At 43.7% G+C, this 18,125-nt stretch overlaps 1 protein-coding gene across 1 annotated transcript; it reads right to left on the reverse strand.

Moving 5' to 3' along the window:
* Nucleotides 1-14,874: 14,874 nt before the first annotated feature.
* Nucleotides 14,875-17,156, reverse strand: slc10a3 (solute carrier family 10 member 3). Its single transcript, XM_055648983.1, has one exon. It carries the CDS (start codon nucleotides 16,781-16,783, stop codon nucleotides 15,398-15,400), a length of 1,386 nt encoding a protein of 461 aa, XP_055504958.1. The 5' UTR covers nucleotides 16,784-17,156; the 3' UTR covers nucleotides 14,875-15,397.
* Between the last annotated feature and the right edge of the window lie 969 nt (nucleotides 17,157-18,125).

An 18,125-nucleotide genomic window follows, 5' to 3' on the forward strand; every position in this document is an offset into this window, starting at 1 on the left:
ATCAGAGGCAGCAGCGATAGATGCCTACACGCTGGAAGGGGGAATTTCTGCTTTGCCTTCCTCCCTTCTGCCTCATCAGTCGGGCACTTCGCAATACAGATGGAATCTGTCTCCGAGATATTGAACGTGCCCGACCGGCCTACACAGCCATGGTTCCCAGTTCATCACGACATGGTGGGCGAGTCACCTATGGATTTCCCTAGTGGACCATGGTTGCTGACTCAACCCAGTATCAGGCATAAGCCACCCATGCCAGGGAAACATCAAACTCCTGGGTGCAGGGTTTGAATAGACCTTACCAGGGACTGGGATTATCCAAAGGAACCATTACCACCATGTCGGCATCCCTGCGAACAGTCACCAAGAGCTAACATGGGTAAAATACTGCCACGACGCAGGGACAACATACCAAACTATTCAACCACTGACGTATTGGAGTTCCTGGAACATCCACACCATGACTAAAAGGTGAGTTACAGTGCCGTAAATACAGCATGGAGCACCTTGTCTGCTTATCTAAAACACAGCAGGACAGCAGAGCATGGAAGGTATACCCATGTATGGGATATCGGTGTGATATTGACATATCTCAGAGAATGGCACCAGCCAGATCCCTCAGCTTGCTCAATCTATGTTAAAAACGCTCATGCTTATGGCTCTCGTATATGCTCACAGAGTCCAGTCACTCCATAAAACTAGACTGGATAACATGGTGATTACCCCAGACGCATCACGTTCATATTCTAGGTCTGGTAAAAACCTAACTCGCAGGTATATGGGACTAGGCGAGATTATGAGTTCGGCACGGACTAGTAGGGTCGAGATGGCCTGTGTTTTCCGTGCTGTAATCGTTATATGGTTATATGGACCAGGAACGCCCAATTCACTGGTGGGATTCCGGGCCTACCCACCAGAGTCCAGGTTGAGTGTGGTGACCCATCTACTACAATATATAGACACAACCCACAATCTTAGAGGGAGAGGAAAGCCTATGGGTCAACCACAGAAACCCCAAGACGGGGTACGAGCCAAACCACTCCAAGGTGGCTCAAACAGGTACTGAAAGCTGCCGGAATAGATAATAATACATTTTAATCCCATTCCACTAGGGCAGCATTGATATCAGCGGCTGAACGAATGGACATCCCGGTTGACCACATTCTCAATATGGCAGAATGGTCAAGGGAACGACGTTCAGAACATTTTTTATTGTAAACCGTTGATAAACCTGATTTAATTGCAGAAAGAATATTACAAACTGCAATATTAATTTAAGCTCAGGGGAGCTCTTTATGTTGTTATTGTTAACAAATACCTTTCTGTTTCTTGTGAAAGCAGATCCACTGGTTGATTACGATAACACTTCCTCCCTCAAAAACTTCGGCAGTGAGTGAAATAAAAACTGTTACACGGTTTGAAATCACAGACCTTTGAAGTCTTCACGGAATCACTCACGTGACTCCGAAGTAAAATAGTAAGATTAAACGAGTACTTACCAGTATGAAGTTTGATCTGTATTTTATGAGGAGTTACGGTGAGGTATTACGTGCCCTCCGCTCCCACCCTCAATATATAGATCAAACTAATAAACTGATGTCTCATGATCTTTACTATCTTACTTCAAATATTGTGTCTATCCTGTGATTTCACACCGCTGCTTCGAAGTATGCCGCACCTGCGCACTGGGCTGGGATCTTCACGTAATACCTCACCGTAACTCCTCATAAAATACAGATCAAACTTCATACTGGTAAGTACTCGTTTAATCTTACCATTTTTGTATATCAGGTCATTTGTAATTCAGGGAGCCACAGATAGAACCCCCATCTACACAACACTAGAAACCCCATCTACACAACACTAGCTAATTAAGGTTTCATTCAGTAAGCTTGTCCAGATATTTCAGAGTCACATTCATCAGGAATTTTGCCAATTCTTGAACTATAAATTAACTACCTGCAGTCAAAAGTTTGATGATCTGATTGATAGTATTATTCATTAAACACATTTGTTGTGTAGGTGTGGGATATTTCCAGACCACAAGATAAGGGATTAATTTGTCTGTGGGTTTAGTTTTAGTTCAGCTTAGAGATACGGCGCAGAAACAGACCCTTCGGCCCACTGAGTCCACGCCGAATAATGATCCCCGCACATTAACACACACTAGGGACAATTTTACATTTATATCAAGTAACCTACAAACCTGTACACCTTTGGAGTGTGGGAGGAAACCGAAGATCTTGGGGAAAACCCACGTGGTCATGGGGAGAACATACAAACTCCGTATAGACAGCACCAATAGTTAAGATCAAACCTGGGTCCCTGGCCCTGTAAGGCGGCAACTCTACCGCTGTGCGTCTTTAAGTAGATAGGCCATATTCGATAGGGTACGTGAGACTGCTATCACCATAGTAATGGTGAGGAATTCAAAAGCAGTGCCATTCAGGGCTGGATGCGGTGTGCAAGATGACAGATGAACTAATAGTGAAACATGCTCAGGGCACTTGGATATGAAAGGTAGTAAACCCCTGCTCTTGTACCAGAGATAAGACCTGGTTGAAGGTGTAAATCTGAAAACATAATTGTGTTTTACTGTTTCTTAATACTAAAGGTTCAAAGATTATCAAGGACCACCTCCGGCACGCAGGCCGAGCCTCAAAAGAACTGGAAACCCGTGCCAGAGACAGGACTGGCTGATGTACAACCACTAGGAAGGCGGTCAGCAGTTTCGAAATTGCCGAAGCCAGAGACAGGAGGAAGGCTGCAGCACTAAATCCCCCCCCCCCCCCCCCCCCCCCCCCCCCCCCCCCCCCCCCCCCCCCCCCCCCCCCCCCCCCCACTGCTCCCGTGTGTGTGGCTCACGCATCAGACTCGTGATCCATATCCCATCCCACATAACATGAGGCTGCACAACCATGCTATCGTGGTCTACAACGGGATATGGCTATCATGGGCCCTATTACAAAAAAATGCTGTGTGCAATTGTTGCTATGAAATTAAATGAATGTCAGGTGGTGCTGGGCTTCAAACATTGTTAGTAGAATCTTCCCGAGTGGCAATGGAGAATCCATTGTATCTGTCACATTCTGTGAAGCCACTGGACTGAGTATGGGTTTATTCAACACTTCTCACTAGAGTCAACACTTCACATTACAGCTAAACAGAGAACCCAGCATCCATTCAATAAAAACCTGCTACTCAGGAAAGTACCATTTATTCCTCAGTGTACTGGCCCTCAGCCAATTTTCAATCAATGCCTGTATGTTTTAGTTTTGCAAACTAACCTTGAGAGTCAAGAGTGTTTTATTGTCACATGTGCGAAAGTTAAACAGTGCAATTCTTATTTGCAGCAGCACAACAAATATATATAAACATAGTACTCAGTAAACACCATAATAAATAACTAAAAGTTCAATTTAAAAAACAATATAGTGCAAAAACAAAGCCCAAAGTCCCTAGTGCAACGAAGGCAGTTTGTAGTTAGTTTGTTGCAGTTCATCGTGTGCAGTAGCCTGATGTTTGTTGGGAAGAAGCTGCTCCTGAACCTGGATGTTCTAGTTTTCAGGCATCTTTACCTACTTCCTTGGTAGAAGTGAAATGAGAGCGTGGTCAGGGTGGTATGGGTCTCTGATGATGCTGCTTTCTTTTTTGAAGCAGTGTATCCTATAGATCCCTTCGATGGTACCTGTGATGGACCGGGCAGTGTTCAGCACATTTTGTAATCCCCTTCATTTCTGGGAGTTTGAGTTGCTCAACTAGGCCGTGATGTAACCAGTCAATATTCTCTTTCCTACACGGTTCAACACACCACATTTCCCAAATCTTCAGAGGCATGATGGACCTTCTTTGTGATTACATCAAAGTGCTGGGTCCAAGAGATATGCACGCCCAGGAACTTGATGTTGTTAACTCTTAAAGGGTTTCTAAAAATTTAAAACACCACATTCACTGGTTCCCTCTCCCTCTCTTTTCAGACGGTGGGGTTACATTTGACGCTGTCCAATTTGCTCTTCGATAAACTATACAATTTTAAATGATAACAACCAATAGAAACATAGAAAATAGGTGCAGGAGTAGGCCATTCGGCCCTTCGAGCCTGCACCGCCATTCCATATGATCATGGCTGATAATCCAACTCAGTATCCTGTACCTGTCTTCTCTCCATACCCCCTGATCCCTTTAGCCACAAGGGCCACATCTAACTCCCTCTTAAATATAGCCAATGAACTCGCCTCAACTACATTCTGTGGCAGAGAATTCCAGAAATTCACCACTTTCTGTGTAAAAAATGTTTTTCTCATCTCAGTCCTAAGATTTCCCCTTTATCTTTAAACTGTGACCCCTTGTTCTGGACTTCCCCAACATCGGGAACAATCTTCCTGCATCTAGCCTGTCCAACCCCTTAAGAATTTTGTAAGTTTCTATAAGATCCCCCCTCAGTCTTCTAAATTCTAGCGGGTACAAGCCGAGTCTATCCAGTCTTTCTTCATATGAAAGTCCTGACATCCCAGGAATCAGTCTGGTGAACCTTCTCTGTACTCCCTCTATGGCAAGAATGTCCTTCCTCAGATTAGGAGACCAAAACTGTACGCAATACTCCAGGTGTGGTCTCACCAAGACCCTGCACAACTGCAATACATCCACTATTTCCACTGCTACCTCTTTAAATACTCTGTCACTAAAAGCATCCTGTTCCTTCGATACTGGGTTTTCTTCTTTAAGGATTTATGTTTTGATTTTAAGACAAAATAAGTTGAACTTTAGATTCAATTTGGCAGGAAACATTCAGATCACTTGAGGAAATTTTAGCAGATGCTAAAATTTGGAGTTGGGAAAAATTGAAGGTGGCTTCCATTACTTGGCCAATGTTTCAGCATCTAGATTTGTAGATTTTCCATTCGGGAACATGAAAAAGACGCACCTACAGCGCAAAGAGGAACTGCAGGTCCAAGTTAAAACCAAAGATATGGACACAAAGAACTGGAGTAACTCAGCGAGTCAGGCAACATCTTTGGAGAAAGGGAATAGGTGGTGTCACCTATCCCTTTTCTCCAGATGCCGTTTGACTCGCTGAGTTACTCCAGCTTTTTGTGTCTATATTCAGTTTGCACCCACATAGCATGTTTCATGACCTTGGACTGTCCTAATAAAGTTGAAATACTATTAGGCAGGTAGCTGGTAACTTGCACACTACAAACACAACAGTATGATAATCCATTGTGGTAATGTTGACTGAAGACTAACCTGCGGACAGGAAAACAGAAATGACTCATCTGCTTGAATTTGAAAGCTTTACCATACAATCATCTGAATGTCATCCAAAAGCATTAACATGCCCTCATCCAAAAGAGAAAGAGCCTTAATCTCATCCAAAAGACAGTTCAGCATTCCATCCATCTATAACAAAGTGTTCATAAACATATACTTTGGTGTTCAAATCTGAGCTGGGCTTGAACCCATCTGGCTCATGCTACCCTCCAATATGCAATACAAGGTGTGCAGCACAGTTGTAGAGTTCAGATCGAAATGTAATAAAGCTTCCTTAATACATTAAATAGGTTTTTTAAAAGTGGAGCTCCTTACAGAATGCTAAAGGCATTAAGTAAATAAGTGTAAGCAATCAAGTTTGATTTCTAACACAATGAAATGTATTGTATATATAAAATCTATACAGCAATCAGGTAGGTTCAGGCGGGCTGAGTGAAGGTGTTCAGTGAAACGATCGCCCAGTTTACGTTTGGTCTCGCCGATGTATAAGAGTCCACATCTTGAACAACAGATACAGTAGATGAGGTTGGAGGAGGTGCAAGACAGTGAACCTCTGCCTAGCCTGAAAGGACTGTCGGGGTCCCTGGACAGAGTCGAGGGAGGAGGCATAGCGACAGGTGTTGCATCTTCTGCTGTTGCAGGGGGAAGGTTCCTGGGGAGGGGGTGGCTTGGGTGGGAAGTGATGAGTGACCAGGGAAGGTGTGCGGAGGAACGTTTGGTACAAGAGTCCACATCTTGAACAACGGTCAGAGGAGGTGCAAGACAGTGAACCTCTGCCTAGGGACTGTCGGGGTCCCTGGACAAGTCGAGGGAGGAGGGAGATGCTGGAAAATGGGAAGTGAAGGGGAAAGGGGTGGAGATGGAAAAATGTGGCTGGTGGTGGGATCAATTAGGCTTGGTGGGTGGGTAAGGCTCTTGTAAAAGGAACAACATTTTGTCACCTTTCAGTCACTCAGTGCTGCTGGAGATTAAGATTTAAATACAATGTCCCGGCATCGATTGGCTTGGCAGCGAGAGTTGTGTCTCTTCTTTACCACTCCCTGAGGATGGTCTGAGTATTGTCTGAGGATGGACGAGCAGGCATCTCAGAGCACAGCTCCCTTCATCTGCAGGTATGTTCTCTGATGCTCTAGGCTCAGGGATTATAAAAGGGTGAGGAAATGGGGACATTAGGGTTCATGGGAGAAGGATGGTTGAGAGGGGTTGGTGGGGGGAGGGAGGAATGGGTTAAAACACAGTGAGTTAGTGGAAATGGAGTAAATTCCAAGGAGTTACTTTAAACTGGTCGCAGCTACTGCAGCTACGTGCAATGCATCGGTTGGGAGAAAATGACTCACAGATAAGTAGCACAGCAGTGACAGACTCTGAGACATCTGTCCACACCTCCTCAGACGGAAGAGGGCATGACAAAAGGGCCTCAGCTGTGATGGACAAACCCAATCATATTGCCTTCAAGTGCAAATCATATTACCCCACAGTATTGAGCGACTAAAGAGAAAAAACAACAGATTTTATTTTTTCTATCACGTTTTGTGTTTATCTATTTGCCCCCACAAATTCATCAAAAGTGATTTTTATTCCTTATCTCAAATTTTTGGATAGTCATTTGCCAATTCCAAAAGGTGAACCTCCATAATTCGACGGGCGATGGTGCAGGGGTGATGGGGTTCCTGCATATGCTTACCAAATCAGAATCAGAATCACACTTTATTCGCCAAGTATGCTTGCACATATGAGGAATGTCATTGGCCAGGTCAGTCATACAATTAAAAGCAACATATCACTCAAAAAAACACATTTTAACATGAACATCCACCACGGTGACTCCTACACATTCCTCACTGTGATGGAAGGCGAAATAAAGTTCAAGTCTCTTCCTTTTGTTCTTCCTCGGTCGTGGACCTCGAGTCCCCGTTGACGGGATAATCTTGACTCCCGTAGCCAGCGGCGTTCGGGTCCTTCGCGTCGAGGCGATCTGCTCCCCCATCGGGGGGGATGTCGGCACCCCCGCGCCGGGTGATCGAACCTCACGTCGGGGCTGGTCGAACCTTTGCGACGTTGGAGCTTCCCGACTAGCCTCTCCCGACTGCGAGCTCTTGATGTTAAAGTCTGCGGTGGGAACGACCCCAGGCAAGGGATCACCTCCAATGTTAAGTCCGTGCCCCGCGATAAGGGTCACGACAGTCCGAGGCGGCTTCCAGCTCCATCGATGGTACACCGCAGGGCCCGGAGAATGTGATCCGAAAATTGATCACATCTCCGGGAACTTGAAAAAGGTTTCCCCCGATCCCCTCCCCCCACATAAAACAAACCGAAGAACATTAACACAAACTTTTAACAAACTAAAAAATAACAAAAAGAAAGAAAATACGAAACGACTGCCGGCAGGGCAGCCATCTCCCCGGTGCCCCTGGTCGTGTGTTAGACAATAACTGTGCACATCTTTAACTGATTCAGCACAGTTATTGTCACAGTAAGACACAGAGAGGCGCACTGACTGAAACCTGAAAATGTTGCAAATACATTTGCAAATGGTTATCACAAGACATTAAGTTTTCCAAAATTATACGTACAGTGCCCTCCATAATGTTTGGGACAAAGTCCCATCATTTATTTATTTGCCTCTGTACTCCACAATTTGAGATTCGTAATAGAAAAAATCACATATGGTTAAAGTGCACCTTGTCAGGTTTTATTAAAGGCCATTTTTATACATTTTGGATTCACCATGTATTCAATTCAATTCAATTCAATTCAATTCGACTTTAATGTCATTGCACAAATACAAGTATGGGTACAACGAAATGCAGTTTAGCGTCAGTCCGTAGTAGTAGTGCAATATAGAAATAAAAATACAGAATAATCAAACAATGTGGACGGAGGGACTGGAGAGGTCTATCGTCGGGACTCCGAGTTCAGCAATGTGATGGTATTATTGTAGAAGCTGTTCCTCATCCTACTAGTACGTGACCTGAGGCTCCTGTACCGCCTCCCTAATGGGAGGAGGGCAAACAGTCCATGGTTGGGGTGGGAGGGGTCTTTAATGATCTTCCCGGCCCGTCTCAGACACCGTTTTCGGTGTAGGGCATCCATGGCAGGGAGCGGGGCACCGATGATGTGCTGCGCGGTTTTCACCATCCGTTGTAGTGCCTTCCTGTCCGCTACAGTGCAACTGCTGTACCATACCGTGAAGCAGGTGGTCAGGATGCTTTCGATGGTACAACGGTAAAAGTTGGTCAGGATCTGGGGGGACAGGTGAGCTTTCTTGAGCCTCCTCAGGAAGTAAAGGCGCTGCTGCGCCTTTTTGATCAGCTTGGAGGTGTTGAGGGACCAGGACAGATCCTCCGAGATGTGTACCCCGAGGAATTTGTAGTTGGAGACGCGCTCCACCTCAGTCCCGTTTATATGGATGGGGGTATGTCTGCCCCCTCTGATCTTCCTGAAGTCGACAATAATTTCCTTCGTCTTCTTGGAGTTGAGGACGAGGTTATTGTTGGCACACCAGGCTGTCAGGTGCTGGACCTCATCCCTGTAGGCTGACTCGTCATTGTCACTGATCAGTCCTACCACCGTGGTGTCGTCGGCAAATTTAATGATGGCGTTGGATCCATTCTTAGGGATGCAGTCATGGGTGAAGAGGGAGTAGAGGAGAGGGCTGAGCACACAGCCCCGTGGCACGCCGGTGTTCAGTGTTATAGTGGAGGAGGTGAGGTTGTTGATCCTAACAGACTGTGGTCTGTTGGTGAGGAAATCCAGTGTCCAGTTGCAGAGGGAGGTGGAGATGCCAAGTCCGCTGAGTTTGGTGATCAAGCTGGTGGGAATGACAGTGTTAAAGGCAGAGCTGAAATCAATGAACAGCAGCCTGATGTAGGAGTTGTTGTTGTCCAGGTGGGTCAGGGCAGAGTGTAGGGCCGCCGATATGGCGTCCTCTGTAGACCTGTTGGTCCGGTAGGCAAACTGATGGGGGTCCAGTGTGGGGGGGGAGGCTGGCTTTGAGGTGAGCCAAGATCAGCCGCTCAAAGCACTTTGCAATGACAGGGGTGAGTGCTACTGGGCGGAAATCGTTGAGACTCCCTGTAGCTGATTGTTTGGGCACTAGCACGATGGTTGATGTCTTGAGGCAAGTGGGGACAACACCCTGGGCCAGTGACAGATTGAAAATGTCAGTGAAGACTAGGGATAGTTGTCCAGCACATGCCCTGAGCACCCGCCCGGGGATGCCGTCGGGGCCGGCAGCTTTGTGTTCATTCACTTTGCTCAGTGTGCCTTGTACAGCAGAGGTGGAGAGACTGAGGGGTTGTTCCTTCGTGGGTGGAGCAACTTTGATGGCTGGAGTTTTGTTGTCCCGGTCAAAGCGAGCATAGAAATGGTTTAGCTCGTCAGGAAGGGTGGCGTTATCTGGGGGGGGGGTTAACTTTCTGGTAATCGGCAATGGATTTGATTCCTTGCCACATGTGCCTGGGGTCAGTAGAAATTACAGCTGCGTTTATACATCGTCCCCAAATTTCAGGTGTTTGGGACATATGGCTTCACAGGTGTTTGTAATTGTTCAGGTGTGTTTAATTGCCTCCTTAATACAAGTATAAGAGAGCTCTCAGTACCTAGTCTTTCCTCCAGTTTTTCCATCACTTTGGAAACTTTCATTGCTGTTTATCAACATGAGGACCAAAGTTGTGCCACTGAAAGTCAAAGAAACCATTATGAGACTGAGAAACAAGAATAAAACTGTTAGAGACATCAGCTAAACCTTAGGCTTACCAAAATCAACTGTTTGGAAAATCGTCAAGAAGAGAGCACTGGTGAGCTTACTAATCGCAAAGGGACTGGCAGGCCAAGGAAGATCTCCACAGCTGATGACAGAAGAATTCTCTCTATAATAAAGAAAAATCCCCAAACACCTGTCTGACAGATTAGAAACACTCTACAGGAGTCAGGTGTGGATTTGCCAATAACCACTGTCTGCAGAAGATTTCATGAACAGAAATACAGAGGCTACACTGCAGGATGCAAACCACTGGTTAGCTGCAATAATAGATGGCCAGGTTATAATTTGCCAAAAAGTACTTGAAAAAGCAACCACAGTTCTGGAAAAAGGTCTTGTGGACAGATGAGATGAAGATTAACATATCAAAGTGATGGCAAGAGAAAAGTTTGGAGGAGAGAAGGAACTGTCCAAGATCCAAAGAATACCACCTCATCTGTGAAACACGGTGGTGGGGGTGTTATGACCTGGGCATGTATGGCTGCTGAAGGTGCTGGCTCACATCTTCATTGATGATACTGTTGATGGTAGTAGCATAATGAATTCTGGTGCATAGACACATCCTATCTGCTCGTTCAAACAAATGCCTCAAAACTCATTGGCCGGCGGTTCATTCTACAGCAAGACAATGATCCCAAACATACTGCTAAAGCAACAAAGGAGTTTTTCAAAGCTCAAATATGGTCAATTCGTGAGTGGCCATGTCAATCACCTGATCTGAACCCAATTGAACATGCCTTTTATATGCTGAAGAGAAAACTGAAGGGAACTAGCCCCCAAAACAAGCATAAGCTAAAGATGGCTGCACTATAGGCCGAACATCACCAGCGAAGACACCCAGCAACTGGCGATGTCCATGAATCGCAGACTTCAAGCAGTCATTGCATGCAAAGGATATGCAACAAAAAACTAAACATGACTACTTTCATTTACAGGAAGAAGGGTTTCGGCCCAAAACGTCGCCTATTTTCTTCGCTCCATCGATGCTGCTGCACCCACTGAGTTTCTCCAGCAATTTTGTGTACCTACTTTCATTTACATGACATTGCTGTGTCCCAAACATTATGGTGCCCTGAAATGGGGGGGACTATGTATAAACACTGCTGTAATTTCTACACGGTGAAACCAAAATATATAAAAATGGCCTTTATTAAAATCTGACAACATGCACTTTAACCACGTGATTTTTTCTATTACAAATCTCAAATTGTGGAGTACAGAGGCAAATAAATAAATGCTGGGTCTGTGTCCCAAATATTATGGAGGGCACTGTATAAATTACTGGTTGAACAGTAATAAATACTTTATTTGAAGTTTGGTTCTAGAAGATAATGCATTCAATCCTCTCAGCAATACACCATATTTTGTTCTGGGCCTATTGCCTCATGAGCCTTCATCTTGGTTAAATCATTTACGTTTGCTTTGCAAAACAGAAAATGCTGGAAATATTCAGCTGGTCAGGCAGCATCTGCGAATAGAGAAATTATTTTCTATACATTGATTATTTTCAGCGTGTTTAATTTAGTTTAGAGAGTGTAAACAGGCCTTTTTCCGCCGACCAGCGAGCCCGTTACACTAGCACACACACACTATTTACAATTTTTACCAAAGCCAATTAACCTACAAACAATACAATACTTGTACGTCTTTGAGTGTGGGAGGAAACCAGAGCACCCGGGGAAAACCCATAGGAGGCCATACCAACTCCGTACAGACAGCACCCGTAGTCAGGATAGAACTCGGGTCTCTGGCACTGTAGGGTACCAACTCGACTGCTGCACAACCCCAAATGTTCTGATTTTATTTCAGATTTCCTGCATTCACAATATTTTGCTCTATAACTATAGTGTTGTGTTAACAGCTCTGAGATATTAAAATATTTCCCTCTAATGTTTGGATAGATACAAGGAAAATTTCAGATGTCCTGTCATATATTCCTCTCTCAAGCAATATTACTTTAAACAATTTAAATTGCAAAGGCGATTTATTTTTGCATATTGAGAAACAACAATGAAGACTGCACTCGAAGTATGAGAGCAAAGGAAATTGTTACACAGGAAACTGAATGGGGAACACCAAGAAATGGGAACCCCCCCCCACAAAATTTTTGATGTGGTTAAACAAAATTTGCCTTTTTTCACCTGCACCCACTTAGTCAACATCAGTTTCATTTCCTTCCAAAAGATGCAAATTGTTGTACTTTTACGATGCCTGTTTGACAATATTTATTTCTGTGATTAGGCACAGAGAAATGCAACGTTGTTTTTGAATGATTGGCACATACACAGTTGTTTTGAATGAAACAACCAGTTGGATTCACTGCTTTTGCATGACAATAAATAATATTAATGTAATAACTATTTATTAGAGGTTTTTTAAGTTATTAGTAATTTCACTAACTTTTTGTTGAATGATTCAGACCTAAATGCCATGAAATAAGACATTTAATGTGAGATTATCGATCTTTGGTCTAATTAAGTCACTCTTGCTAAAGGCCTCTAATAAACACTAGGGAGATTGGAGAATGTTGTGCACCTAAACTGCAGTCATGACAAGAAAAAGTGTTTTCATACAATTCTTATACCTGCCTTAGTAATGCTGTATTAACTTCTACCATCCCTCGAAGAGAAGAGGATCAATTTATGTAGGAAGGAACTGCAGATGCTGGTTTAAACCAAAGATAGACACAAAATGCTGGAGTAACTTAGCGGGACAGGCAGCATCTCTGGAGAGCAGGAATGGGAAGAAGGAATTCCTTCTCTCCAGAGATGTTGCCTGTCCCGCTGAGTTACTCCAGCATTTTGTGTTTATCAGAGGATTAATTTATCATTGGTCTTCATTTCAGAAGATTATTTTGTCATAGTTGGCTGAATTGCAACCTCTCACACAATATGGCAATTTAATGGTGATTGTATATATGAAACCAAGTTTAATTATTTGTCCTTCAAAAACGTAAAAAGTATTCCATGATATATCGCAGAGAGCAGTTTAACAGTTAATGGCACAGTCAGTCATCCTTATCTACCTTTTTCCTTTCTTGTCCCCGTCCCCGATCAGTCTGAAGAAGGGTTTCGGCCCGAAACGTTGCCTATTTCCTTCGTTCCATAGATGCTGCTGCACCCGCTGAGTTTCTCCAGCTTTTTTGTGTACCATCCTTATCTACCAATCTGTTTTGCATACTGTAAGCAAATCTACCAACTCTCTAAGTAAACTCATTACTAGCAAACTGAATATATATAATTCAATGTTTTTTTTCCATAGGGTTTCATTAAAAAAAGTAACAACGTTCTTGTATGATGGAAATGTTCTCAGAGCATCTGTACCTAGATTATTTTACTTAAATTGCCAAATTTGGATACCATTATTAAAAATAGAATATAAAGAATCCCCTTGTCAATTTTTTAAAATGACGAATACGATTTCCAATTCTTATCCCAATTTTCCATTAAGGCGTTTGGAAATTAATATTGAATATTAATAGAATACACTTTGATGTATTATATTCCAAATCAGGCCACACTCCATAAAGCTCCTTTCACACAGTTGATTTAAGGTAATTAGCAAAAGTATCAATGCCCTTCTAGTCAGTCTTCCTCTGAAGTGTTTCTTATTTCCATGTGAATTTCAATTGTAACTTTCATATCCTTAGAATAAACCAATTACTTTCATTGACATGTTTTTTTTTAAATGAATTAACTTTTATATAGTAGGCAAAACCAAATAAATGGAAATCATCTTGTTTCTCAGCACAAAATTTACTTAATAAACATATTTAAATGCAGAATATGCAATACAAAATGGATTGCGAATTGCAGTTTACATAACAAAATACAAACAGAAGAAAATAATTGCACAACCTATTGTAGCTGTCTTCAGCAGAAAAAGGGAAACTGAAAACAAAATTAAAATCCAAATTGAAACTATCTTGAATAAGTGTAACTCTCCCTATTAATGGTAAAAGTGCATTTGCATGTTGTACCTGGTGTTGGTCAAAATACTTTTTCTCCATGACAACATAAGTTTCCCCCCCAAAAAATTCAAAAGCAATTCTACATTCATATTATTATCTAAAAAAATGTTTTATGACAAAATGCTAGCTAATTAAGTCAACGGCAAATGGACTGCACAAAATAACCTCTGATGACACGTACTAATTCATTGCTTCAAATCCAGCGTTACAAACTATGTTGAGTTCTTGTGCAAGTTTGAACAGGAATCAACTTTTAAAGGAAATGTTACTTAGAGATAATTATTTTTTTAAAGTTAAAATATATGTGTAACTTGCCTTGCTGTCTTTGGCATGGTAACCGATCTCAGTAATGATAGTGGCATGACAAACTTTCCAAATTTTTGCTGGAGAAAGATTGAGGCGAGGATGATGCAGTGATCCAATTACTATTCAATGACCTTTCTTGGGAAGTTCACATGCAAGGATATAATTGGACTTGACAGAGGTATACTGAATAAATCAAGCAGTAATGTGCATCATGATCACCCACACTTGAATAATGGCCACAGGCAAGGAATCAGCGGGAAAATTCTAACCAGTGCACTAGAAAAAAGTCAAAGACATTTCATTTAAATGCCATGATACAGATTGAAGCTCAGAGTGCATTTTTTTTTTAAAGTGTGCATTCTTATTGATACCAAGCTCCACGAAAGAAGTACCTCTATATTAATTTGCCACTTCTGGATGCAGCAGTCAATATCAAACATTTTGCAAAGGAGTCCAATTGATGCAGGGTCATGAGCAAAGAATGCTACTCACCCCCACCAATGAGAATTTGCCCATTGAAAAATCTGTGCAATTTTACAAAAATAATAATTATATTTTTAAACACCTGTGTTTTAAGACAATGTTGCCAATTACCATTCAAAGCAGAAAACACTGACAATTGCCTTTCCGACAATACTGAAATCCTTATTATGCCTAGGTGGCAATGTCCCAGAGTATTGCTCGCGTTTGAAATGTCATGGTGTTAATGTTAATGGGAGCAGGAACTGCCACTGCACAATCTGTTGCACAAAAAAGAAAATGTCACAGCTATTTTAAAGCAAGAACACTTAAAAAAAATTAAAGACATTTCTTCTCTTCAACAAGAACATTTTACAGCTGAATTCCACTGAAATTAGATACTAGGTGACACCAGAGTTCCTATTTTAACACACCAAAATCTTTCCAATTAGTCCATTTGTGCTTACAACAAAAAAAAACATGAAAGTGGCTCATTTTGGAAAGCCATGTAAACATATTAAGTTACTGCAGTAGCTATATACTCTCATTTTAGAAAATAGGTCAATACAAAAATATTTCAAATACATTTGCAGTGCAGCGAATTTGCTTTATTGGAACAAATCCAAGAAGGGTTAAGATTTAAAGCCATTGTCTTCAGAGACTGGACTGGGCCTGAGTTTTTTGTATATGAAATGAACAATCACAAGCAGCAACATTTCTGAAGTGCTGCTCAGAGCCACAATGAAAGGAGCTTGCGAGGCAAAATCTGCTTCGATGCGGCGGAAGGACAACTGAAGTACAGCAAGAGCTAGCAGACTATTTTGGACTCCAATCTCTATACTGACTGTTTTGCACAAAGGTACAGGCAACCTTAAACAATAGGCCATGAGATATCCAATGAACAGTCCAAACACAGGAACAGCAACTCCAGCAAGAATGATCTCTTTACGCACATTGTAAAGTATGTCAGCTCCCATCTGATAAGCCATGAAGAGTCCTCCAATGATCAATATAAAACTGAGCGGTTGAATAAACAAAAGTAAGAACTTGCTGACCCGTGGTAATTTATACTTGATTAACATTCCTGTCGAAATGGGAATAGCTATGAACAACAATGTCACCAGAATCTTGGTAAATGGCACATGAAGTGTTTCATGAACATTGAGAATGTGGCTATATATTGTGGATGAAAGTGGCATCATACCAGTGGCGACCAAAGTGGAAATCAAGGTCATGGAAATAGCAAGGGTTACATCCCCTCCCAGAAGAAGACTGTAAAGATAACCTCCCCCTCCTCCTGGGGCAGAGCAGGTAATTGCCAGACCAAGGGAAAGGGCTTTAGGCAGAGAAAAGATCCTGGATAAAATATATCCATACAAGGGCATGATGACAAACTGTCCTATCACGCCCAGAATTACAGGCTGTGGCTGCTTCAGAATACCACGAAGGACTTCTATCTCCACCTTACAGCCAAAAGCACATTTATTTATAAATATCAATGGTAAAAGAAAGTACAGGAGTGGGTGTTCAGAGAAATGCGCCAGACCATTGTAACTTATTGCATCGTTTCTGGGCGACACTTTAATGATGTAATCTGTCCGCTTCTCCACGGTCAGTGGCTTCACCCTGGCGACGTCTTGCAGCCTGATTAAGAGCGGCGCGGTGCCGGCCAGTCTGGACTGAATGCTGACAATGTAACTTTTCACCAGCCCACTGTTTTCGGCATCTGTAACGTTGATGATTTTGAGCACATCCTGATCCAGAGACTCGACTGTCAGTCGGGTGCAGCCCTTGTCTGTGGCCGCTCGGTATCGGCTGGAGACCACGATAATACCCTGGGTGTTTTCGGGGAAGTCGAACTGTGTGGCGGAGCCGTCGCCGATGTTGACATAGTAGGGAGCGGGAGCGAGGGCTGTGATGTTGGGCTCCGCCAGGACACACACCCCGCCGGCCATGGCCACAATCAGCAGCGCCTTCCGCATGCCGGCTGCCCACAACTTGGAGACAACATCATCCATTCCGCAACAACAACAACTTTGGGGTTTTTTTCGTGTACTGCGTCAATCTTGCGGAAACTAAAGGCAGAGACGGCAGCAGCCGGTTAGCAGCAGGAGCCCGGGGTCCCGGTTACCCCCGCCACGCCATGGATGCTCAGCGGCCGCTATCACAGACACATCGCGCCGCCGCCGCCGCTGTTGCTGCTGCTGCTGCCGGGCGAGCACCCACTCCTCCTCTCTCTCTAGGCTGGAGATTCCTTCCTTCCTTCCGGCACAGCTCGGACTACTGACGCCGTCAGAGGGCGAGCATTGGTTGGCAGCGGCTCTCCCTTCCACCACCGACGTCAGCCTAGAGATAACTCGCCTCCGCGGTTTGAAAGATGCACCTCCCTCCCTCCCAGGGCTCTGCAGCCGGTGACCCGGTCTCTGCGGGAACACGGTGCCATTCACCGCCTCTCTCGTCCGATCGCCCACAACCAACGTGCTCCGCTGCAATCCCAATCAGCCCGAGAGCTCCGTATTGCATTTAAGGCGGACTTTGTCTTTAGACACCGTGCCCCCCCCCCCTCCTCCTCCTCCTAAAGCCAGTCTGTGAGTCCGTCTGTTTACAATTGTGTGGGTCAGTTCTTAATCACGCCAGATTTCCCCCCCGCAGACTGGCTTTTGCCTCCTTCCAATTGTTCTTTGTGATGCATTGATTCTAATACTGCCGCCGGAGCAACAAATGGGGGGGAGGGAGCCGACCCGGGGAACCAAGCGTTTACTTTCTGGCGCATTCGGGTGATTGGTTTTAGCAAAACACATAGTGCTGGAGGAACTCAGCGGGTCAGGCGGTTACATGCTGACGGTGTTCCAGTGCGGGTATCAGTTACCAGACAACACTGTAATCCGATAACATGCACGAACTGAAATCTTGACTGCAAAATCCACGCTCAAACTCGGTCTGTGTAGGATCCAGAGATGCTGCGTGCCCTCCAGCATTTTTTGTGTTAGAATTTGATAAGTATTTTTGATTGGGAAATTCCAATTTTTGACTTTTTAATTTGACGAGCGGGAAGAGATCCTCTCTCCCCACCGACTTGGAGCTTCTGCTTTCTGTTTCGACTGCCAGTATATGTTTTATTTTTAATTTAACATCTCATTTTTATTTCCTCACCATATTTAAAGGGGTCATTCAGCAGATCAGCATCATGAAGCATCCCACCAGTACTATACCGCACATTTCCATCAGACTATTCTCTTCACATGTCCATCAATTCCCTCCTAATTCTCCCTTCTTCCACCGTTGTCCTCAAATCACATATAGATCAATCAGCAGAACGCTGACTTCTTTCCAGATTTCTTGCAGTATTCAGGGTAGTTA

The sequence above is a fragment of the Leucoraja erinacea genome, chromosome 17, assembly GCF_028641065.1.
Source record: "Leucoraja erinacea ecotype New England chromosome 17, Leri_hhj_1, whole genome shotgun sequence".
Lineage (NCBI taxonomy): Eukaryota > Metazoa > Chordata > Chondrichthyes > Rajiformes > Rajidae > Leucoraja > Leucoraja erinaceus.